The sequence below is a fragment of the Corvus kubaryi genome, unplaced genomic scaffold (genome assembly GCF_017639235.1).
Source record: "Corvus kubaryi isolate FWS band 111438036 unplaced genomic scaffold, C.kubaryi_AGA036_p1.0 37308, whole genome shotgun sequence".
NCBI lineage: Eukaryota > Metazoa > Chordata > Aves > Passeriformes > Corvidae > Corvus > Corvus kubaryi.
In genome coordinates this window covers 14,475,879-14,500,758 of record NW_024581096.1, presented here as the reverse complement: position 1 = coordinate 14,500,758, position 24,880 = coordinate 14,475,879, and the positions used below count along the sequence as shown (strand labels likewise).

The following is a 24,880-nucleotide window of genomic DNA, read 5'->3' as shown; positions in this document are numbered from 1 at the left end:
AAGGAGAATCAATCCTAGACCAGAGAGGTGATATTTAACCCAAAAACGGGCTGGAGTGGGGCAGGGGAAGCACCGGCCCTCCCAGCCTCAGCCCTGCTGCCAGTAGCGTCCCTGCCAGAGCCGGCAGGAGCGATTTCCCCAGCAGAGGTGGTGTGAGGACAGGACAGCGGTGCCGGCAGACAGCTCCCAAGTAGGACAGCGCAGGTGAGCTGCCAGCCCGGGCCCCCGGGGCCTGCACCGCCTCCTCCCCCACAGGAGGTTGCGCTATTTAAACGCAGCGTTCCCAATTTCATTGTGCTTATCCCCACGGCTCCGCACAAGCCCCTTCTCCCGCCCAGTCCCATCCTTCTGCCATTAAATCCTCTCCCCTTAAATACAAATGGCTTGATGGAGCCCTCCAAGATATGCCAGGCTTTGGGACAGAAACCCCACAGACCAGCCCCACAAAACTCCTGCCCTCCCCCTCATGGCTCAGCCCCAAAGGCCCAGGGAAACATTGTCACACAAACTGCATTTTACCTTCCTTGCAGAAACCCTCAGTTCCTGCATTCCCTAAAAGCTGCTCTGTGCATCCTAAAGCCACTGCCCCCCTCAGGCTGAGGGCTCAGCCGTATCCAGCCTCTTGTCCGCTCCTGCTCCCTAGGACCCAGGGCTTCCCTGACATAAAGCAACCACGTACAGCAGCAGCACATTTTTCAGCTCACAGAAGGGAAAAAAAACGAAGCAGCAAGGTGGGGAGTCAGAACAGGTGAAAAGGAAGAAAAACCATGATCAGAACCCAACTACTGAGTCTGGGTCACAACACAAGGCCAGCTGGCACCAGAGATCCAAGACAACCATCAGAAAGCCACTGGGACACATGGAATGCGTTGAAGCTCCTCTCTCCCCAGCCACAGTGGTGTCACACTGTGCCAGAACCCCAGAGACACCTCAAGCGCCCCTCATGCCTGGATGAGATGGGGATTGTTGGAGAGGTCCTTCGCTGCAAAGCCACAGCAGCAGGAGACCTGACAGCTCATGGCCAGCCTCGGAGAAGCAACACCAGCTACCTGCTGCCAGGCTCTTGCTGCCAAGCCAGGGCGGGCAGAGACCCTGCCAAACCCATTTCTTCCACTAACAGAGCTAAGAGGTGTTAAGCATAAAGAGCAGCCCTGTCCACAGCAGGGGAATACACACACGGATGGGCTCCACTGGAGCAAGGAGTGCTCAGACAGCACGCCAGAAACACGGGTTTAGACAGTGCCATCACCACACAAAGGAACTGCCGGGGCCTGGCTAGAGTTTTGTGGGATTTTTATTAATTTTTTTTTATTCTTTTTTATGGGGTTTTGTTTTTTTAATACAGGCTAGCGTTGTACCCTTTGCTAAAGCTGCTGATTCTGCCACATAAACTAGAACAGAAATTTCTCAGAAATTAGTCAGTTCCCCTCCTTGTTAATTCATTGTCTGCCTCCCAACTGAACACCAGTCTTTGCAGAAAACATTCCCTGTACAAAGTCTGACGTGCAGCTACACTGTTCTGACTGAGGAATGAAGAAGCCAAGAGTCCACTGAACACTGGATTTTTCCCTGTACAACGTGGCCTGATGTGGAGTTTGGTCCACCGAGGACAGCGAGTTAACCATAGAGATCGTCGTCATTGTCTTCGCTGTACACGTTGCCCCCGCTGCCACCTCCTGTGCCTTGGCTCGGACCAGCGCCGCCCTGGTTGCCTGATGGGAACCTGCGTGCAGCAGTGCAGGACAGAAGAGATGCTGTTGAAAAGCCTGCTGGCAGCTCAGCACCATCCCCTCCCTCTGCGCCAACCCCCAGTGACAACTAGGATGGGCAAAGAGGAATGGGATGAAGCATTAGGGAAGGTCTAAGGGCTCGTGGCTGCTGGCTGTCACTTGAGTTAAAGGAAAAAAAGGACTTCAGGAGCACTAATAGAGCAGCTACAACCGACCTGCAGCACAGCCTACACCCGCCACACTGTGTAGTGGTGCTCTACGTGCTGGGTTGAATGGGAATGTGCAGTAGAGAAGAGGTTTGTTGCCCAGAACCCAGCAGAAAGCTGCCTCAGTGCTGTGCTCCGGCCTGGCTGAACCACACTGCCCACCCCTCACACCCCAAAGGTACCTGAAGCTGCCAAAGCCACGGCTCTGCTGTAGGGTCTGTGCAAACATCTCATATTTCCTGATGTCATTGTCGCTGACAGAGCGGCGAGCAAAGCGCATGGCCTCCTCAAAGTGATCCCGGCGGATCTCGGGAACCGGGTCGTCCTCCTCCACCTCCTGCAGCGGGACAGAGGGACCAGGTGAGCTGTGTGCCCAAGCTCCACAGGCCCAACAGCTGCTCACAGCTTCCCTCCAGGTCTGGAAGCTCCCAACACCCTCCAAGGTGGGGGCTGGAAAGGTGTGCATGAGTCAGGGCTGCAGCAGGCACCTCCTGAGCAATGCTGACCATGAGGCATCCCAGGAGGGTCCTCAACCTCCCACAAGATGAGAACAAAGTGCTCCAGCTCCCCGCTCTGCACAAGAGCCCACTCATCCCCGAGGATGACAGAGGAACACATCACACCTCACAAATGTGGGTAGGGAGAGCTCATTGTCCCACTCACCATGGCAGAAGGGTTGGTCTGCCTCTCACGCTCTCGCCTGATCTCACTCTCAATGGATTCGCGAATAGCCAGTTTGCAGGCACGCTGGCAAATTTCTGTCAGGTCAGCCCCTGAGAAGCCGTTGGTCATCTTAGCCAGGAAATCCAGGTCGACATCCTAGAGAAAAATACAGAAGAGAGGCCTTTCCTTTATACCTCACATCCTCAAGTGACAGAGAGGTGTCGTCAGATCCCAGGGTATCAAGGTGCTCCCTTAACTATGGCCAATTTTGGAAAGATCAGCTGTTAAGATTCTCATTTTCAGGAAAAGTTAACCACACATGAAAGCAGGCTATGCTCCTCACACCCACCAAGAATCCAAAAAGTGGCTGTAAATGCCTCTGCACTTACAGATTTAGGATATGACTTGCTCAGGTCTCAGCATGAGGAATCAAACAAAACACCATCACACTGGGAATAGAGATGGGGCACAGGCAGACCAAGACAGCCGACCTCCTCCTCTCTTCCCCCTCAATTGAGAGGGTGTTACTGCAACCTCCTTTGAAACCTTCCTTCTCAGCAGCACCTAAATAGGCAAGCTTGGGCTCTCACTTCATGTCTGCTTTTCTTTGACTAACTCTCAGCTTCATTATTGCCTCTTCCCAGGCAAGGGACACAGTTCTTGCCTATGACAGGGTTCAGCAACAACTCACTGCAATGATTCCTCTTCAATTCCTATTTCCCATCTGTGTGTTCTACACTTTTTTTTTTTCCCAGACTGTAAGAATCTTTTCCACCTCACCAAAATAGGCTTTTCTGACCCTGCACTGTGAGCAGAACCCCACTTTGACACAGTCTTGCTGTGCTTGCAGACCGATTTCCAGCTTTTCTGACACCTAACCTCAGAGCTCCAGCCTCCTCTTCTACCCGACTATACAGATGAGCCTCCAGACCTCTGTGCTGTCCACAGCCTGTGAGGAACACGAGCAGCACACAGCAAACCCAAGCCAGAAGCGGTCAGGGCACAGATCCTACCTTGGCAACTGGTGATTTCCTCAGATTGGCCTTAAGGATTGCAACCCGTGACTTCTCGTCAGGCAGGGGGATGTAGATGAGCTGATCCAGGCGGCCGGGGCGCAGGATGGCTGGGTCAATGATGTCCGGCCTGTTGGTGGCACCGATGATGAAGACGTTTTTCTTAGTGGACATTCCATCCATCTCAGTCAGGATCTGGTTGATGACACGATCTGCAGCACCGCCACCGTCGCCGATATTCCCACCTCGGGCCTTGGCAATGGAGTCCAGCTCATCAAAGAACAGCACACATGGGGCTGCTTGGCGAGCCTGCAAACAGCAGTGGGCACCATTATTCCATTCTAATACTGCCCAACAAGGAGCACACTGACTTCATTATAAGCTTTCCTTACCATTAACACAGCTCAGGAGTACCAGAAGCTCTTCACAAGAACAGCTTGGAAGAGCTGCTCCAGAACAATCCCCTGCCACACAACCCCTCCATCAAATTCTCCTGAGCAAACTGGATTTCCCCACAGTGGGAATATTGTGAACCAGGCAGAAAAGTAGCAACTCCAATGTCCAGAGTGAAAAATTCAGCCATTTTGCTGGACTAGAACTCTCCCTGCAAGACCTGAGGATGTCAGCTGGGCATTCAGGCACACAAGTAGGTGAGATATATCCAGTGGAAGGGAGAAATCCAATTGTTGCGTTCAGCTACCTAATGTATAGTTATAGGGAGCTGGATCTTTTTTCACAGTGTGCAGTGAAAGGAGGAAAGACCACAGGCACAAACAGCTGCTGAGAAAATCCCAGTGAGAAATAAGGAAAAAAAAATGTTCACAATAGGAGCTCTCCAACACCAGCAAACAAGCCCAGAGAGGTCAGGGATTCTCCACCCTTCACCCATGGCCAGAACTCAATGCACTGAGCTGATGAAATTTCAAAGTTATCTCCCTGCTCTGCACAAACAGCTGAACTAGACAGTCTCTGAGGTTCCCTCCCACCTAAATTCCTCTCTACTCTCCTGACAACTTTGTTCTAATAGCACCGTCCCCGACCACAAGGGCAAGGATTCACAAGATAATCCATGCAGACACTATGGGACAACTGAGCAGGAGTGAGCTCCTTTCTAAACTGTGTATATTGCATGACAAAACCTCACATGAGATTCTAAAAATCTGTAGATGGTGACAGTTAATGAGGTGTTAATCTAAGTTTCCAGGGATGTGGAGCACACATGTGCCATCCTAACCATAGCCTCTGCCAAAGGCACTGGGGAATTTATCACCCTCTAACAACGGATGCCAACTGCAGCCAGAGAAAACCGTTTTAAGAGTTACGTTGCTGAAGAGGATTAATTCCCCCAGGAAAGCAGCTCCTGCTCTCAGTGCAAGTGGGGAAAACACAACCAAGAACCAGTAAGACAGATGCAGTGGAGACAAAGATAGCACAGGGAGTAGGAGAAACACTCACCTTGTCAAAGATCTCACGCACGTTGGCTTCAGACTCACCAAACCACATGGTGAGCAGTTCCGGCCCCTTAATGGAAATGAAGTTTGCCTGGCATTCGTTGGCAATGGCTTTGGCCAGCAGTGTCTTACCACAACCAGGTGGCCCATAGAACAGAACGCCTTTTGATGGGGTCATGCCAAATTTGAGGAACTTGTCTGGGTGCTCCACAGGATACTGAAGGAGAACAAAACAAAAACCTCTCATGATGAGCAAGAACAGGCTACCTTGGAAGTACAGAATGGTTTGGGTAGGAAGGGATCTTCAAAAGATCATACAATCCAATTCCTCTGCCATGGGAAGGGACACCTTTCTCTGAGTCAGTTCTTCTTCTTGCTTCTAACGAGAAGCACTGCCTGAGATTTCTGGTGGGTTAAACAAAAGATCCTGCCTGGTGCCACCACAGTTTTTAAGTAGACACTGGTTTGGAATGGTGCCTAGAACAACCTATTTACCTCTAGGAACTAAGTACCAGTTCAGTACTTTCCAGCACACTTAACCTCAGCTTCACTTTTGCCCTGCAAAAGGGAACAGCTCATTACCTAACCCATTTGTTCTGCTCTCCAGAGACAGGCAAGGTGTCTGATGTGAGCCTTTATCCTCAGCAACGAGGTCAGATACAAGACAGGTGATGATTTTAACATCAGAAAATTAGACTGAAAATTTAGATTCTTTTATTCACAGGCAGGATGTTTCTACAGAGCTAGCTAAAGCAGGAATGTATCAAACCCAAACCATGCCAGTGCAGACACCTGGAGTTTCCACAGACCGTTTGTAACATTTTGTCCCAATCTTTCCTTTTGTAGAGGGCTTCACAATTACTTCTCACCTGTCCCTGTGCTTAGGCTGATGGGGAACCCTTCAGAAGCTCTCTGTATTAGCATCTTCATCCACTGCCTGGCAGATAAAGCTACCGTGTAAGATGATTCTCAGCAGTGGTCCCACTGCTGGTCTCCACTTATGAGGCAGAACTGTGGCTGTTTCTGCACGTTGCACAACACCCACATAAAATGTCACTGTAGATTCAGCTCAGGAAGACCTGATGCTGCTTCCCAGCACCTTCCTCCCCAAGTTCACTAAGATGGAACAGCATGGTATTTATAGTCCATTACAAGTAGATACCATAAAGCCTCTGTATTTACTCTGTTTGCAGCCCAGACAGGAAACTGAAGATATTCTGGATTTTATTATTATAATTATTTTTTAAGCTGGGTAAGCAAAAAAATCTGTTGTAAAGCCTTACCTGTACAAGCTCCTGGAGTTCTCTCTTCACATCTTCTAGGCCACCAATATCTTCCCAGGTAACTTGTGGCACCTCCACCACAGTCTCCCGAAGAGCAGAAGGGTTGCTCTGGCTTAGAGCCCACTGTTATTAGAAGAAATGGTATTATATGAATTCTAGCATGTTACCTTCTCTTGCTTCAGAGAAGCAATTAATTGCACCCAGAAGAAATGAGAGGCACTCCTGCATTACCCTGAAGTCATCCATGGTCACAGCCAGAGAGTTCATCACTTCAGCATCGATGGTTTCATCTTCCAGGTCTATGAGATCCATCTTCTTTCTGATAGCCTGAAGAGCAGCTTCTGAGCAAAGAGCAGCCAAGTCAGCACCAACATGGCCATGGGTCTCGTTTGCCACCTGAAAGCAGAGCACTGACCATGACTCACAGGGATACAAGCAAGGGCAACACACGCTCTGGTCCCTCATTGGGAAGGGAGGGCAGCAACACCAGGGCTTTGCTGCACATTCAAGACAAGTGCTACCACTCAGGCAAAGACACTCTGCTTTCTACTGCCTACTGCAGATCCAATCTGCATCTGGAATTCAGATGGTGTGCAGAAAGGTAACCCTGAGGACTGCAGTTCTTCATTCAGGACAGAGATGACAGAAACCATCCAGCTTACAAGTGGTGTCTAGTGACACCACAATGTTCAGCCAGGTGTGTGGGAGCTGTTTCAGGCCTGCTGTACTTTTAAAGGCAATGCCACAGCAAACAAACGCAGGAGGACAGTGGCAAGGCACTTCCAGATTGGAATGACACGTATTTGTTTCACTTAGCTATGCCATTGTTAACTAGTGAGTGAGGACTTGTGGTCACTGGTAAACTGGTCAGAAGGAACCCCAGAGATCACACATTCATGCAGTTTCATGCTGTCCTAATTGAGCTACTGCACTTGTACAATCAAGCCTTAACAACTCTTCCACTACAGAACAGAGCACTGAGTAGGAGACAAGCTTTCCTAATGTCACTCACCTGTTCCAGATCCACATCATCAGCCAGTTTCATATTTTTTGTGTGGATCTGCAGGATTTCCAGGCGCCCGGTGGCATCTGGGATACCAATATCTACCTCTCTGTCAAAACGACCTGGGGAGTACAAACACATGTTGAGCTGTTGATTCTGCACACCAGAGGAGCTGCACCTGCTGCCTTCCACTGACTGAACAAAGTAATTTTTTTCCACAAAATTTCAGAAAATACCAGAGTTTTGGGTTTGCCTGCAGCATCTATCAGCACAACAGAAGAGACAGATCACAGAAGAAGGAAAGGCAATAGGCATTTAGGGTAAGTGAGACTACTGTGAGACTAACAGTAAGAGCTGGGGATGATACAGCACAGAAAACTGCTCATTTAATAACTTTTTCTGAGCCTCATTTTTGGTAAAATAGGCTTCACTGAACCAACATACCGTGAGACATTTTTGATTATTTCTACCTTTGTGTCCTTGTCCACAAGAGTCCAGAAATACTGAGAGATATAATTTTTTAGGATTTTCAGAGCAGTACCCAAGTGGTGAAACACTTGAGGAAAACAGGGTATCACTGCAATATTCACTATGATATGCACACCTCTATTTTTCCTCCAGTCACAGCTGTGCTTTCAAATGTCTAACTACACATTTAAGAGGTCATTTCCACCATACACTTGACAGGTTTGCTATTACAAACTGTACCAACTGGTCATACACCAGACATTCATTCACAGTGCCATGTCTTGAAAACCCGAGTCTCAGAAACTACTGTACTTGCCATTAATAAAAGAAAGACAAATCAAGTAACTCACAGCCTTCTGCAATCTAATGCACGAACATCCTCTTAGGCATTTCCTCCTTAACTGTGTCCTGAAACAACTTCACCTAATAGAGGCTAGCACACTTTTCCCACTTCAAACTATTATTCTATTTCTACATGCTCTCACCTTACATGGCACAGAAAATGACATCAAAGGCTGCAAACCTGGAAATTAATTGCTAGCAAGGAGCTGGAGACAGGTCAATAGTTTATGTAACACACAGAAAATGTTCACCATGAACTTCTGCTCAATCTGAGGCCCCTGAAGCGTGGCCTGTCACAAAGTGTGTGACACACGGGGAAGAGAGGGCAGTGGTGGTTACCAAATCGCCGGAGCGCTGGGTCAATGCTGTTGGGTCTGTTGGTGGCTGCCATCACGATCACATGTGCCCTCTGCTTCAGCCCATCCATGAGGGTCAGCAGCTGGGACACGATGCGACGTTCCACCTCCCCGTGTGTCTGTGGGGAGAGAAAGCAGCGCTGAGACCAACAGCTCTACAAGGGGCATGGGAGCCAGCACTGCATCAGAGCTGGCAGATACAGCAGCCACAGGACGGTAACAAATGTCGTGAACTGTATCTGACCCATCTCATGTCCAACTCAATTCGGGTGTTAAGGAAATGCTGCTTTACCCTGTAGTCAAATGCAGGGACTCATGCCAGCTGCTACCAAAAAAGGACATACTAATTTACCTCCTACAGGCTCTCTTTACCTTCTCTCTCTTAGGAGCAATGGCATCCAGTTCATCAATGAAGATGATCGCAGGAGCATTCTTCTCTGCTTCTTCAAAGGCTTTCCTCAGGTTGCTCTCAGATTCACCAGCCAGCTTGCTCATGATCTCAGGACCTAAAAAATAGTGGTACTGTGGCATTCAGAAGAGAGGCAGCTAGTCCCAAAAACATGCAGCTGAATTTTTTTAGTACAACGTTCACATGGGACAAACTATATTTCAAGCCAAAGCAAATACTATCCATCAAATTCACTAAATCTGCAGCTGAAAGGCAAGACCAGCATGCAGAATTACTTTCTATCATTATTTTGGTGTTTCCACTTTACTCTAAGAGAATGCAGCACTAGTCAATGAGCTACCTTTAGCTGCCTCTTTCCTTACCCTATTTCACACTTGGTGAGCTTCTCTGTAATGTGCCACCACACACAGTTAATGCCAGTCCTAGCTTGCAAGAGAAGCAATCAAATTATAAGGTGATGAATTACCAGGATAGGGAAGGAAAACCTCTATGAGGCCATCTCTAGCTTACATTATACAGGTATACATTTACCTCTGTATGATCCTAAAAATTAGTTTAAAAAATCAAAACAAACAACCACAAACAAACAAAAACACAACCCCCATCTCCTTTCAAAGGTTAAATACAAAATAAAAGTGTGTAAGCACATTGATCCCAAATGGATGGACAGCATTCCCCTGACATCTACAACTGCTGAACACTGGTGCAGGTTTAGAGATTTATTCTGTTTTTACAGATTTTGCTATCATGCTGATGGCAGACGTAATGAAGAGAAAATATGCTTCTAAAGGATCCAAGAAAAATAAACCTGACCCTCAGGCACACAAAGCTGCCAGGTGCAAAGGCACAGGTGTGGCCAGGTGCTCCAAGTATTTCATTACAGGTAACTCACCAGTTCATATCAGCCCTGCCTACAGCTCAGGAGTGGGGCCAGCAGGCAGCGAATGCATCGCTAACTCTGACAGTGTTATTTTTATTATGCAGTAGATGTACAACCATATAAAGAAACGGCTGGTGCATTAGCATTCAGTGACAGCTTCCACACACTTGAGGAAGTATATGACAGTGGTGACATATGGATAAAACCAGCCCATTTACATCCACTATCTAGAGATAAAAGCAAGTCACCAACCCTACTGCTGGTCACTGCTGTGCTGCGTTATACTGTTGTTTGCTGTCACTGTCACATGATTGAAACCAGAGAAGAAAAGCTGCATTTTCCTTCAGTAAAAATGTTCTGTTATTCCAGCACTGATTAAAATGGGACAGAAAAACCGTGTGGAAAATTCAGAATCTGGCCCTTACTAGATATCAACCAGTAGCCACCTCAACTGCTACAGGTGAGAGTTATCAATAGGAGTTCTGTCACTTGTAGCTAAGTCTAAAGGATCTCATTATAGTTTTCAGCGAAGTTCCTTCCAAATAATGTACTGTGAAACAAAAGAGGTCTTTGTGCTTTACTTAGGGGAAAGAGGAATCCGTAGCAGCTTCTTTTCTGAATGGAGCAGGGTGGGACCAAAGCCAGCCTGCCAGCTCTGCCCTCACCAACATAAGTGGACAGACAGACTCCAAATTCCCATGTCCCACCACAATCTTCCAAGCACTCTGCTACAACGAAATCAAGCTTCAGGGAAGTGCCACAACGGATACTTTCACACAAAGGGCTTCCAAGTATCCCCAGAGGCATGCTTGAAATAAGTAAGGAAGGATGTCAGGAAGACAATGGGGCTCTACAAGCCTTAATAACACCATTCCTTACCATAAGGTGGACGAATGAGCACACAGCAGATCTGGGGCCAAAGCAGACACAAAACTTACCGTTGATCAGGAAGAAGAAAGCTCCCGTTTCGTTGGCCACCGCTCGGGCAATCAGTGTTTTACCAGTGCCAGGAGGACCATACAGCAGGATCCCACGTGGAGGCTGAGGACAAAAGCAAGGGACTTAGGTGGTGAGTATCTGACTGCTTAAGCAGCTTCACACTGAATTTGCAAGCATTTGATAATGCTATTCTGAAACTGTGATGCAAATTCATGCAACAGCTGCCATCCCAGCATTGCTATCAACACCCTTACTACTTCACACAACACACAACAAAAACCTTGCCAGTAACTGGCGGCACTGATTCAAAGCATCACTCTGCTTTACAAGCTGCCAGTGCTTCAGTCTGTGTCCAGAACACATAAGCAAATGCTTTCCAAACACTAGCATTAAAAAAAAAAACCAAAACCCCACACCACAAATTATTTATTCCCCTCTCCAATATCTCCTAAACCTCTGTCATGGAGAAACACTTCCCAGGGTAAGGCCACTTATCCACCTGCACACGGGGACATACCTTCACCCCTATGGCCTTGAAGAGAGCGGGGTGTCGGAGGGGAAGCTCCACCATCTCTTTGATTTGAGCCAGCTGCTTCCGGCAGCCACCAATGTCATCATAGCCCACTTCATTCAGCGACTCCTCTTCATCCTACCCAGGAGGAAATACATCAAACATTTGAATGAAAACAATACTTTAACAACCCCTCCCAGTCTACAGAAGCCAGGAATATGGCTTTTTAGACATTTCTTGCCTGTCTTGAGATTCTCCCTTTCAAGTCTTCCTGATGTCTTCTATAATTGTTTCTTAGCTTTGTCTTCCCAGACATAAAAAGAGAACTGCCTGCACGTACTCAGACTTCACTGAAGCCCACCCTCTGGAATGACAGCCTCTGCTGCCAGGCTCCCTACAGACTCTAGCACAAAACAAGCTCTGTGACTCTTTGGTGGGGCTAATGGAAGTAACAAGAGACAATGTCAGTATAAAATATACCTACTTCTTAGAGTAAATGCTATGTTTAACTATCTGGCACACTCTATCTGCCAGTTACTCAGGTGCAGTGTTACCTTTTGACACTGACTACAATTAGCACAGAATGTTAAGGTCCAGACAAATAGATAAGATTAGTTGTAACCAACTCTTCCTTCACAGCATCCATTCATTCAGCTGTCCAAACCTCTACTGGCCTCAGTTATTTAGGCCACACTAAAATAATAACACAGCCTGGAATCTCAGAGGCGCTCAGTTTAAGCCTCACCTACCTCAATCAGGTCACTCAGGGGCTGGACCTAACAAGCACTGAAGATCTCAAGCTTGGAGACTTCTGCCCTCTCTGGTCTCTGCTTTCAGGATCGGGAGAAACATTTTTCCTAGTATCTACTGGTAACTTCCCTTGATCCAGCTCATGCCAGTGCCTCCAGTCCTGTCCTTGGGCACAGCTCTCAGAAGACTCTGGTCATCTACCCCTTCCCATCAGGTCTGTCCCTTTGCCTTCCCTTCTCCAGGCTGCATCATCCCCTGATCCCAGTCCCTCCTCATTCATTCCTGACCTCCAGCTCCTCATAACTTTCGTGGCCTTGGCTGAACTTACTCATATCTATCTCTGCTGTGGCCTGAAGAGGCCAAATTGGATTCATGGAGTGCCCAGGTGCAGTCTCACAAGGGTCACAGAGGTGAGTTCTTCAGAAGGCAGCTAACAACAAACCAGCACTCACTCTATTTGCAGGGAGAAAAAGGTACTTATTCTATGAAGTATGCACCCACCTTAGCTCATTTCCCTGAGATTTCCTACTCTGTAACAGTCAGGTGGCCAAGACCGGTCAGACAAGCCCTGCAGGCAGCCACAAGGTTGCAACACTCAGGGCTAGACACCTTAATGGACTGGGGAATTCTTATTTTTTTAATGTCAACCATTTGGGGATTTCAAATTTCTCTCAGAAAAAGTGCCTGTTACTTTCTTTTTACACAGCATGAAATTTAGCAGCATTGTAAGCTCTCTCTGCTACGAATCAAGGGAACACTGGAATTAGAAGATGCGTCCAAGCACAGTGTGAGATATCTGCAGGCAGATGCAAAGCAGCTGCTGCCAAAGCATGGCATCTCATCAGCAAATCTACCCCCTGCTGCTTTCAGCATATGAGGAAGACACTGGAAGTACCTTTCTCTTATTACCTCCAGCAGAAGCTCATCCCCTGAAACCGGCGTTTCTAACCATTACAGTCAGTAGACAAAATGTCAAAACAGGAACTGCAAACACTGCTGCACTCCAGCCCTGTCCCAGAAACAGACTCTGGACAGAGGAGAACCACATGGCAGGGTTCTACTCACCTCTCGTTTGATGGGCTCTCCCTCACAATGGATCACTGTGTCCGGAGCCACTATGCAGTACGGGCTTGGATCCGTCTCCACCACTTTGAACTCCACTGCACGCATCCCTCCACGCACCAAGAATATGTCACCTGTAAAACCCCACATATCAGTCAGGGGCCTGTTGCAACCCACACCTGCAAAATGTCAACCCCTGTACAACCAGCAGCCCCAGAGTTCAAGGAAGCGGGTCACGCCAGCAGACACCGTGGCATTTATAACACTGCTTTGCATGTTAAACTCAGGATCTGCATCCACTGAGACAGCCTGAGCACTGTTTCAGTTCTCCAATTTCATCCAGTAAAAAACAGCAAATAGAAAAGAACACCCTGCCCAAATACAAAACACAAAGGCAAGAAATCACATTTTTTTCCCATTCAGTTTCAATTTAACATTTCTAGAACAGGCAAAAAGCCTTAACATAATAAAAATTCATTTTGAATTCATTATAACTAGTTGTTACTAATTGTAACTGTTCGTCTCCAGAAGCAGAATAATATATAAAACTGCACTACAACTCCTGGCTGCGCTGGGCTACAGACCTGGATAACTTCAACTTGTGTCTATATAGCGTACTTTCATCTACGTTACAGCAGAAGTGCTATGAACACAATCCCAAAAGTGCATTTGGTTTTCTACTCAGTCTCCCAGTTATTCCTTAAATTACTCTAACGAAGTGAATTTAGTCAGGGTGCCAGCTGATATACTTGTATTGGTTTCATCTGGGATAGTTAATTTTCTCCCTAGTAGCTGTTTCAGTGCTGTGATTTGGATTCAGGATGAGAATCATGTTGATAACACGCTGATGTTTCAGTTGTTGCTCAGCAGTGCTTACCCTTACTCAAGGACTGTTTGGTTTCCCATGGTCTGCCCGTGAGCAGGTGCACGAGAAGCCAGGAGGGAGCATGGCCAGGAGAGCTGACCCAAACTGGCCGAAGGATTATCCATGCCATAGAACACCATGTCCAGTGTATAAAATGGGGGGATTTCACTGTGAGACATCACACACTGATGAGGGACAGGCTGGGCATTTGTCAGCAGGTGGTGAGCAACTGTCCCAGGTGTCTCTTTGGGTTGCATCCGCCCTCTTTTCCATTACTGCTACTATTATATTTTAATTTGTTTCAATTTCTAAAATGTTCTTAACTCAGTAAGTTGAGTTTTTCCTGATCTGCTCCCCATCCCACGGCTGGGTGGGGAATGAGTGGCTGTGTGATATTTAGTCACATGCTGGGGTCAAAGGACAACAGTCCTTTCTGGCACCCAGCATGGGGACGAAGGGTTGGCATAATAACAGATCTGAGCAGAGCATGTTAAACCGATTTTGTTACAAGCATCCAGTATATAACAGTAGCTGGTGACTATGTTTAGTCCTGCTTGTTCTCAGGGCACGTTTTTTAACACCTCACTCGGTGTAGGTGTCCCCTGTGGTGAGGTTTATTGTCTTGGTGCCTGGGCTAAGGTTATCTTTGTGTTGCTCCTTGCAGCAGGGGCTTATGGATGCGACGGAATCACTGGTCCTGAGACGAATCTGATGAGTGAACTGAGCACTGCCATCCACTCTGTACTTTGGGAGCCACCCACCAGGAACTACTGGTAACTGCACCTTTCCTACATCTCCCTCCTGAGGTCTTCCTTCACCAAGCTGGTTACAGTAGCATTTGAGCATTTTAAAGATTTTTAATACCCTTTCAGTACACCTGAAGCCAGCCTGGTTCTTATCACAGAATATATGAGTTGAAAGAGAACCAAGGGGATCACTGAGTCCAACTCCTGGTCCTGCACACGACAGCCACAAGGATCCCACCACATGCCTGAGGGTGTCGTCCAAATACTTCTGGAATTCTGGCAAGCTTGGTGCTGTGAAACAGCATGTTGCTGAATGTGGTTCAGGTCTTGTTTAAGGTTATGTGATGGGATATGTCTAGAGGACCAACAGTTATAAGTGGCAAAGTGTGTGGAATAGTATGGGAAAGTGTCCAGGCTGTCCAGTGGACCTACAACATCTTGGAGTTTCACTCCTGAACAAATGTAGAATCCTGAAAAACTAGTAAATATGTGGAAAAAGGTCATGCTGGCAGATCCAGAGACACAAATCACTGCAGTGTGCCGGGACCTGGCCCAGCACACCGGAAGTCTGTTCCACGTTATTCCGTAACCTAAGAGGAAGAAACAGTCTTTGGATCTGATGACAAAACATCAGACGCTGAGGCTACTCCAATGCCAGGGAGAGGCAAAGCACGGCACTGAGATGGTGTATTGCATTCCTATCGCACATCAGCCTCTGGAAAACCAAATGATGCAATGGACTGTTCATGACTACACTGAGAGCAAAGTGCGGTGGGAACAGCAAACTTTGGGACACACATTTAGCAAAAGCCACCTGGTGACTGCCCCTCCCCAGCCAACATTTTACATACTGTAGAAGTAGACAAAGTTTCTGTAATGCACGTAATATGCTGGGATAAACAGTCTGGGTCACTGCTGCCTCAGGCAAAGGCAAGCCCACCCATGGTTCTGCTTTTCCTCAAGGACCTGGGTGCACTTCATGGGTGATGTGGGAGGATGGAGAAGGCCAGTGTATGGCTCAAGGTGACTGGATTTTAGGTGAGAGTAAGAAGTTAATTAAATCGTATGATGTTAATTGTTATATAATGCTGCATATGATCACTTCTATGGCAGGTATATGCACGTCACCACATTCAGCACCACATAGCACCCAACTCTACCACTCCAGATGTGGGGATCTGAACCTGACTCCCCTTCAATTACCACATTAATGAAGGATGGACTCTGATGAGACTGGATAAGCACAACGTACACCCAACCAATTGATTAATACGCAGGCAACTCACCAATTACATCACGTGCTAGCAACTTAGTTTAATGAGATTTTCTCCAAAGTTCCACCTAAGCCTTTTTGATGCTCTCCCATCTCATGTAGCTAAAAAATGCAGAACTACCAAATTGCTCTGCCAGCCAGCAGCAGCAATCGCTCCTTCAGAAGATTAGGGAAAATTTAAATCAGATTATTTTACCACGTGCTTTACAGAGAGGACATAGCAAAAGGGTAAAGACACACTGTCCCAGAAGGAAAACATTTGACAGACCACAATCAGCAAATGATTAGCACATGAACGCTAGCAAAATCTCTCCCTACTGGTGTCTAAATGCTGGTCTAATGCTTTACAGAGATCTGTGCAAGCTTCTAGAAATTCTCTGTATTCAGTCTCAGGACTAGCTCACACTTGCTGCCATGAGGACTTCAATGACAGGCATTATTACCTTTCCTGATAGGTCTGTAAGCTTCCAGGAAGTAGGGCTTGAGATAGACCTCAAACAGATTCCCCGTGATCCCTTCTACCGTGTCATCAATTGGCAGCACGTGGATACGTTTGCCATATTTCACATCTGGGCAAGGCTGGATGCTGCAACATAAGAAAACCCCAGTTAGCCACATCATGCTGGACTTGCACCTCAGTGTTACACCTGGAAAAGAAAAGATATGCCCCTTCCCACAAAAGAACATCCAAAGACTATCAAAAGCCCTAGCAAGACTTCCTACTGACACAAGAATATTTCAATGCTGACAAGGCAAAAATCATACCCAGAGCTGGTCTTCACAACACACACCTGCCTTCACTCCTTTCAGCCCTGTCCAAGACCACTGGAGAGTTTCATAGTTTCCTCCTACCCTTCTGCTCTTCTGCAGACCCCCTCACCACATTCACACACCTCTAATGCAGTGAGAGTCATGAGGTAGCTTTTATTTCAACAAGCTACTGCAGAACCAGCTGCAAGGAAAAGTGAGCTGGGGAAAACTCTTCGTTCCTTCCTCTCTCTCACCACAGTCCCCAGAGTCCCTACTGCTGACAAACCTGATTCCAAGCAAAGGCTCTCGCAGTACGAACCAGGGGTAAACAGCTCGGCAGCCACGTGTCTGTCAGTCCCACTTTGTAGGGGCTGATAATTAGGTTAAAGGCTGAGGGTCCCTTCCCCCTTTTTAAATATATGCTACAGTTATTATTTTGCAGTGTAGCACAACAGCCTATAGTAGCGATAGCTCAAAGTATCCAGCCGTGGCAGAAACTGGCTTCGCCAGCTAAGAAAAGCCTGCATGGAAGTGCAGCTGAGCAGGCAGCTTTTCGTATGTGACTTTTGTTAGAGACTCCTAACAGATTATTTTACCACGTGCTTTACAGAGAGGACATAGCAAAAGGGTAAAGACACACTGTCCCAGAAGGAAAACATTTGACAGACCACAATCAGCAAATGATTAGCACATGAATCTGGACTTCGGCAGAAACCAGGACACAGTAACCTATAAGCTCTTAAAGATTGGCAAGAAAAACCTTGAGGGCAAGTGGTGTGAAAATTCCCTGACCTCACAGTGAGTCAAGACAACTGGTAACACATTTGGGAGGCTGAGAACCACTACAGACATAGTGCTAACAAAGAGGAGAGCATGGGCTGTCATGCTAGAAGAGACTCCAACAGGAATCTCACATTTAGTTAAAGTAAGAATTCACCTCTATTTTAAATCCAAAGACACAAAGCACCATTCTGAACCAACTACAGTGGTGTTTAAAACTTGCCTTTTTAGTGGTAGAGGGATGGGTGGAACAGCCTCTTTTCTTCTCATCTACTAAGTTTGTATGAAACACATTTTGCATTTAAAAATTATTACAGATACCACTTCAGAAAGTCTGGTGTCAGAACCCAAGCTCTTATTTTCTCAGAACGTGTGGGATATTCCATATCAGGACAATGCTCAGGAGGAGGAGCTGATAGCCCTGTCATATTTAAACCTGTAAACTACCATTTTTATGTTCAGGAAATGCTCACGTGCTACCCTTCTACCCACTCCCATCACAGAATAGGACTTGTCTCCTCTAAGCAGAGATCCATACTTCAAAGTTTTCCTACTGCTTTTAAGGTCCCTTCCAACCCAAACAATTCTATGATTCTATTTCCTGCAAGTGCTGCACAACAAAATTTCTGCAACATTTTTTCAGCATTCCTAAATTTAAAATTATTTTTACAACAAAAATTGGAATATAAACATCCTTGAGGGATTTTTAATCTTGCTATTTGGCTGTTCCATTTTTTTCTGGCACTCATTTCTAACAGGTTTTAACTTGTTTTTGCAATAGGGCAGCTCAGATACTATGAGATAATGTGTGATGTTGCTACTGTCTTCCACTGGTAACACTGTGTCCTCACCTGATCACATCACCCAGGCGCACTCTCAGGTTGTTGCGAACAACCCTATTCATGCGAATCTTCTCATCTGAGCAGGTATCATCTGACAGAACAATGCAGACTGCTTCTCTCCTCTTCTTTCCTTTGAGCAGGACAGTGTCTCCTCTGAACAGCTGCAGTTCATCCATCTTTGCCTGCAAACAGCAAAATGTTAGAACAAGCTTTTGAAAAAATAGGAATTCGAGCACTTGAAGAAGAGTTATTTGACTTTGGAAATTACACCTTGGAAGCGATATATTAAATCCAGAGGACAGAGACTCTCACTACAGTGGTATACAGCTAATCCTGAAACTAGAGGAAGGGCACAAGCTCAACTGAATCCTACAAACTGAGACTCAAAAAAACATTATATCAAGGAGGAGTGTCAGAAAACAAGACAACCCTCCCTCCGTGGTAACAGCTGTAGCTTCTGACGCAAACACTTGTACTCATGTTGCAAAGTTACATTTCAAGTTAACAGACAGCAACAGCTCGCAAATTACCAGATTAAATGCTTTGCCTCTACAGATGACACACCTGGGACAGTGACACAACACTGTTGTCTTCATTGATGGCTTCATCAACAATTAACCGATTGGGCCTGTTCTTCTGCTTCAGAATAGCAGTCGACAAGTCATCAGCTTTAGAGCTGGGAGAGAAAACACAGCTTATGAGTCTGAGTGATACTGGCCCTGTCCAGCCACCCCCCGTTTCATCTCCACTTCCTACAAATCTCTTTGTTGTCTTGTCTTTCATAAACTATACTTGTTTGTAGAACAAAGGAGAACATTACTTCCCAGAGACCAGTAGCAGGAGTTCAAGGGATGACGTTTTCTGTCAGAAAAAAAACCTATGAGCTTCCACTGAATACAGCTATGAAACTATCTATGAAAAAAAGTGGTCAGTGAGATGTTGCTGACTGTAAGATGTTTTGCCTCAATGAATTAGTCAGACTCATCTGAAATCACATGTAACTGCTGCCAACATAACAGAAGTTCAAGTCTATTTGGTGTCAAATCCCAGATAAATAGGGGAATTAAAGGACAATGCTGCAGTAACCCTGACAGGAAGAGTTGTAAGAGTTTAGCCTGTCGAGGCCTGTTTGTTAAACCAAGCAAACCATAGAAATATTCAAGTGGTCACAGAAAATGATTTTGTGATGGGATTTTTTTAGCACTATTCCATAATACCTTCACAGGAGTCACAGCAGCTCTGGCCAACAAAACCACGAGAAATACAAGAAATCATTCATTTGCCTTGACAAAATGGAGCAAGAAAAACGTCAGGGCAATGGAAGAAGGGCAGATCAACTGTTCTCCTTCAAAATCTAATACAGCAAATAATTCACTCTATGTTATAAAAGGAATTTGAACCAACTTATTCTTGAGGAGCTCTTGGAAGCTGTACATTAGCCACACACAACAGGGGTGGAGTACTGTAGCTTCCCCCACTGGGCACCTGACTACTTTCTCCAAGTATGTGGCTGTGCCAGCTTCCAAGGTAAGAAAAGAAAACTTTGCACAGTCTGACTTGATTCTGAAAGAAAATAAAGAAAAATAAAGTCTTCCTTTGTCCTAAGCAAGCATTGGCAAAGAGTAGGGAGCTTTGTGGACAATGCTGGCAGTCATAACTTTGGCTCCATCTCACCCTTTTAGAGACAGAATGACCAGAAGAAACCAAAACTTGAGTGGAAATGGCAGCACTTGGCGTGTTCACTGCATTTTTAAGAGTCCATCAGAGAGTGGTGACATACATATGGTGTGATGTTACCCAGGTCCCTCCCCCCCTCAAGACAGAGGCTTTTCCAAGTCAGGCTATGTAGTGTTGGCGCCTTTCTCTGACACGTAAAAGGGGAAACAATACCAAACAAGCCTGTGAGGGCAGCCAGCTCGCTTCCAAAAGTTTCTCAAGCTTCCCTTAAACGGTGGTAGCACAGAAAACATGTTGCGAAGACAGGCAACATTATTTTAAGTGAACAAAACAAGTTGTAAAACATGTTCTTTCCTGGAACGCCAGCACTATGAAACTTACCTTTTTTCCTCTCTTTATTAGAGTGCAAGAGGTAAGACACTGCAGACCTATTCTCTGAGCAAAAAAGACACAATAAAGGCTAATGCATACATCCTGGAAAGGGCTTATAAATGCCGTATTCAATCTAAAAATATGGTCTTGTTGCAAATCCTAAAACGTCTCTGATTTCCACAAAAACTGAGAGAGCAATAAGAAAACTGAACATACATTATCAGGGCAGATTACAGGTAAACAGTACATAAAACCAATAACCTACTTGTAAGGACTTTGCCTCCTCCCACTGGAAACTAATCCAGCAAGTAGATTTCAAGATTTCAGCTAAGAAACACCAGGGAGACACAACACTCGTATTTGGGTTATTCAGAGTGTGACTCTAACTCATCCCTCTGCACATCCCAAGGCCTTTTGATAAGAAACCCCTGCCAGACTTTGGCTACGTGATAAGTGTTTGTCCCTTGGGATGCAAGGACTGCTATCCAGCCTGAAAACCAGCTTGGGACACAAAATGAAAAATAAATGATAAAGGAACTGGGTAACAAGTGGAAGCTTTTCAATCAACACTGCCTACAACGCAAAAGCTGTAAAAAACTGGAGAGAAAGTTCAGATAACTCCTGACATACAGCAGTGCTGAAGAACACAGCAAGAATCCACTTGGTTCTGCTGAAATAAGAGAAAAAAGTTTTAGTATGGAAGAACTGAACCTACAGTTCCCTAAGAACTGAAGGCTGGATCAATACCAGATACACTTAGAAGGATCAAAAAGCTTAGAGGCATTAAAAATGGAATAAAAGTCTCCAAGAAAGAGCATCCAGGGAGCTAAACGTGCAGGGTCAGCTTCAGTGCTCTGACCTGACAGTTCTGCAGAGGAAAAAACAAAGGTGCTACAAAATTCCATGTCAGCTATTCACGGAAATGATGTTACTCCTCCTGCAGGCAAGGGTAAGGCTTTGAACAGACAAGCACTACCCATCTTTCAGCAGCAATTTATGATATTGTTACCATCATCATTTGCCCTCATTGCATCTCTCCAGGGGCTCCTTGCACTGCAGCTGAAATAACAGGGCAGAAGAGATCTGTGCACCTCAACCCTGCTCAGACAAACCCCAACATCTGTGGGAAGGAGAGCACAAACAGAAAATACCAAAGAGGAAAGCCTAAGGCATGGGTTGGGACTCTGTCCTGCCAACTTTCCTACCCCTGCTGGGAAACTTCAGGAAAGGACAGGGACAGAAAGCTAACCCAGGTAATTTTAAAGCTCCTCAATGAGCTTCAGGTCAGAGACCAAAGTGTAAACCCTCCAAATCACCTCCCTGACCCACTCCTTTTGTCAGCTCCCTCACATACCTTCCCTCTCACCCCTTTCTTTCCCTGACTTAACAAAGAGACAAACTGAACACAAAATGTAGGTTTAGAGCTGTTTCAGAATTAAAAGAAAATTCAAGGTCTGCGTTAAGCTGCCCCTAGACAGAAGCCAGAAGTGAGGACACCAATCACCAGTACAGCAAATGGCCAAGCCAGCATATAAAGTGCAAGACATCTATAAAACTGAAGCAAATATGTACTAGCCCTGAAGGCCAACCATAACAGGTTCCCTCAGCCTCCTTTTCTCTCTCATTAAAGCAGTTCAACAGCTCCATTTCACACATGGGAGAACGAGGGGACTTTCTACAACTTTTAGAATCACAGAATATCCTGAGCTAGAAAGGACCCATCAGGATTATCAAGTCCAGCTCCTGGCCTGGCATAAGGCAGCCCCAAGAATCACACCCTGTGTCTGAGACCATTGTCCCAATGCTTCCTGAACTGTCAGGCTTGGTGATGTGACCACTTCCCTGGGGAGCCTGTTTTGGTGACTGACCACCTTCAGAATTTTTTCCTGATATTCAACCTAAACCTCCCCTGACACAGCTTCATGGACTTAATTACACCACTCTGTGGTTCCTCTCTGTGTCAGAGCTCCCCTTGTTCAGCAAGTGATAATGGCCAGAGGCATCACAGGGGAGGGTATGAACAGCCAGAGCAGAAAGTAATTACCAACTAATGATCCTTCTGAAAATGACAAGCATACTCCAAAGCTCCACTTAAAGAAAGGAAACAAGCTGTTCCTTCAAGTCTGTGCAAAAAATAAACAAAAAATCACTTCCCAGAATTATTCCGCTGCAGTAACGAAAGTGAAATCAGCCATGTCTTCTGCACACTGGCGTGGCTTTTTTACCACCACCCTTGTGAAATCACTTCCCAGATAAAACCCATGAGCAATTTCTTACCAATCCGAACGTACAGACTGGACTGCTTTTACCAGGTAGGTATTAAAGAAAGAAAAAAAAATCATAAAACGTTTTTATCCCCAAGTGAAGTGTCTGAGGTATGTGGTGACTGCAGCCACTTACTGAAACAGGACAACTATACGGGCGAGTTTAGACCCATTGTGGAGAAGCCAAGTTTTCAACACTGTTTCAGACAGGCTGGGAGGGGAAAACAGGAATCCCTTCAGAAACCACACTCCCTTAGCTTTTGGAATGTTTCTTGCCATGCTGAGGCTCGGTTCAGCAAGATGGCTGCCAGCAGCTGTGACAAAAAATGGCATCTAAAAAGTAACCGTGTTCCAGCTGCAAACTAACTTTTGCTGTTTCCTATGTGGGTGAGAAGAACTTTGCTAAAGTAGAAATCCCTTTTTAAAAACACTGTTAACTCGCGCAGCTGCACAACTGGGGTCTGGGAATGTCACCTCCACTGTAGACACGGAATTTCTGGCACATCTCCCTGGAACTGACCCGGCTGGGACAAGCAGGTTTAGATTCCACGAGTCGCAAAAGAAGAGGAAAACATACTCAAATAACATCAAAAGGCACCAAAGGGACCAAAAGTGCCTCTAGCGAGGTCAAAAAGTCACTTCGAGTATTCTTGGATTGGGAACATTTATATTTGGATTCTATTTTGCTCCGCTCAAAACGCACGTGGGCTGCGTGCAGACACTGTTACTCATTTCTGAGGAGCACGGAAGATGATCCTCAGCCTGTAACTGAGTACAGGCAAGAAGAGTGAGGCAAGACACCCGAGACGGAAACACCGCCGATCGCCTCGGCCATACCCGGCACAACATGTCTGCCTCGGCTAGCGCCAAGTCACTCGCCAGCCCCGGCCCGAGGACCGCCGCAGCAGGAGGAACCCGGGACGAGTCTAGAAAACAAAGCCCTCCGCAGTTCAGGACCAGGCGGGCGGGCGGCCCTAGGCCCGGCGCTGGCACGGCGGGAGGCCCGGCCCGGCCTCACCCCCCCGCCATGACTCGACACTTCCCGGCGAGGCCCGGCCGTGGCGGGGCCTCAGGCGGGAAGCGGCTCATCCCCGTCCCGGCGCCTCCTTCGCCCGCCTGCGGCCCGCGGGCCACCCCGGGTGAGGCGGGCGGGCCGGACCGGGCCCAGGCCGCGGCGGGGCCTAGGCCGCGGGGAGGCGGCGGGGCCCGCACTTACTCGGATCCCGAGGCCATGGCGCTGCGGGGAGGGGGCGAGGGGCGGCGGACGGCGGCTCCTCGGGGCGGGCGGGGGGTCCGGAGGGTCGCGGGGGTCGCGGGCGGCGGTCCGGAGGGCTCGGGGCGTCCGCGCTGGCTGAGCCTCAGCGCCGACTCATCGGCGAGCAGAGCCCCGCCCACGCCGCCTCGCCTGCCTAGCAACAGCGTGCGCCGGCCAATCAGAAATTCCGCCCGGCGGCCGCCTCGGCCAATGGGTGGCGGCGAAATAAAAAGACGGGAGGCTCAGCCTGAGCCCCGCCCCTGGGTGTGCTCTGGCCAATCGCCACCAGCCAAGCGCCCCTCCCCGCAGCCAATCGCAACGCGGCTCTCCCGCCGAGCGACAGCTCCGCCTCGGCCAATGGCGAAGAGCCACCGACGGGACCATGCGGACAGGAAGTCCCGCCCCCACAGCCGCCGCTGATTGGGCAGCGCCCGGGGGCAGGGCCAATCAGACGGGGCGGGGCGCGCAGGCGCGGCGGTTCCCGCCACTCAGGCCAGGCGGGCCCCTGCTCGTGGTGATGGAATGGCCGGGGCGGGGGCACCTCACAGAGCACCCGGCCCCACCCCTGCCCCTGCACGGACTCCTCCCGCCGCACCGGGCTGCTCAAGGCCCCCTCCAGCCTGGCTTCCAACACTCCCAGGGATGGGGCAGCCACAGCTTTACAACAGTCACTTTATGTCATTGTTATAAGTCGCTCTCCTGCTCTCCAGTCCCTTGAAGGCATGGACTCCTTGTGGCCTTCTCCAGGCTGAACAACCCCACTTATCTCAGCCTTTCCTCACAGGAGAGATCCTCCAGCCCTCTGCTCATCTTGGTGCCTCCTCTGGACTGGCTCCAGCAGGTCCCTGTCCCTCCTGTGCTGGGACCCCAGAGCTGGATGCAGTGCTCCAGGTGGGTCTCAGCAGAGCGGAGCAGAGGGGCACAATCCCCTCCCTCCCCTGCTGCCCACGGGGCTCTGGGTGCAGCCCAGGACACGCCAGTGTTTTCCTG

At 47.6% G+C, this 24,880-nt stretch overlaps 1 protein-coding gene across 1 annotated transcript; it reads right to left on the bottom strand.

Annotated features, from left to right (window-relative positions):
• Positions 1–1,276: 1,276 nt before the first annotated feature.
• On the bottom strand, positions 1,277–24,006 carry LOC121664931 (valosin containing protein). Its single transcript, XM_042028654.1, has 17 exons — positions 23,852–24,006; positions 18,887–18,998; positions 18,332–18,504; positions 16,394–16,536; positions 13,070–13,200; positions 11,261–11,392; positions 10,743–10,845; positions 8,888–9,021; positions 8,499–8,634; positions 7,359–7,471; positions 6,578–6,742; positions 6,347–6,469; positions 5,068–5,280; positions 3,613–3,921; positions 2,600–2,755; positions 2,119–2,273; positions 1,277–1,723 (listed from the first exon to the last, which is right to left on the bottom strand). The coding sequence occupies exons 1-17, from the start codon at positions 23,866–23,868 to the stop codon at positions 1,618–1,620; spliced, it is 2,421 nt and encodes an 806-aa protein (XP_041884588.1). The 5' UTR covers positions 23,869–24,006; the 3' UTR covers positions 1,277–1,617.
• Positions 24,007–24,880: the final 874 nt, after the last annotated feature.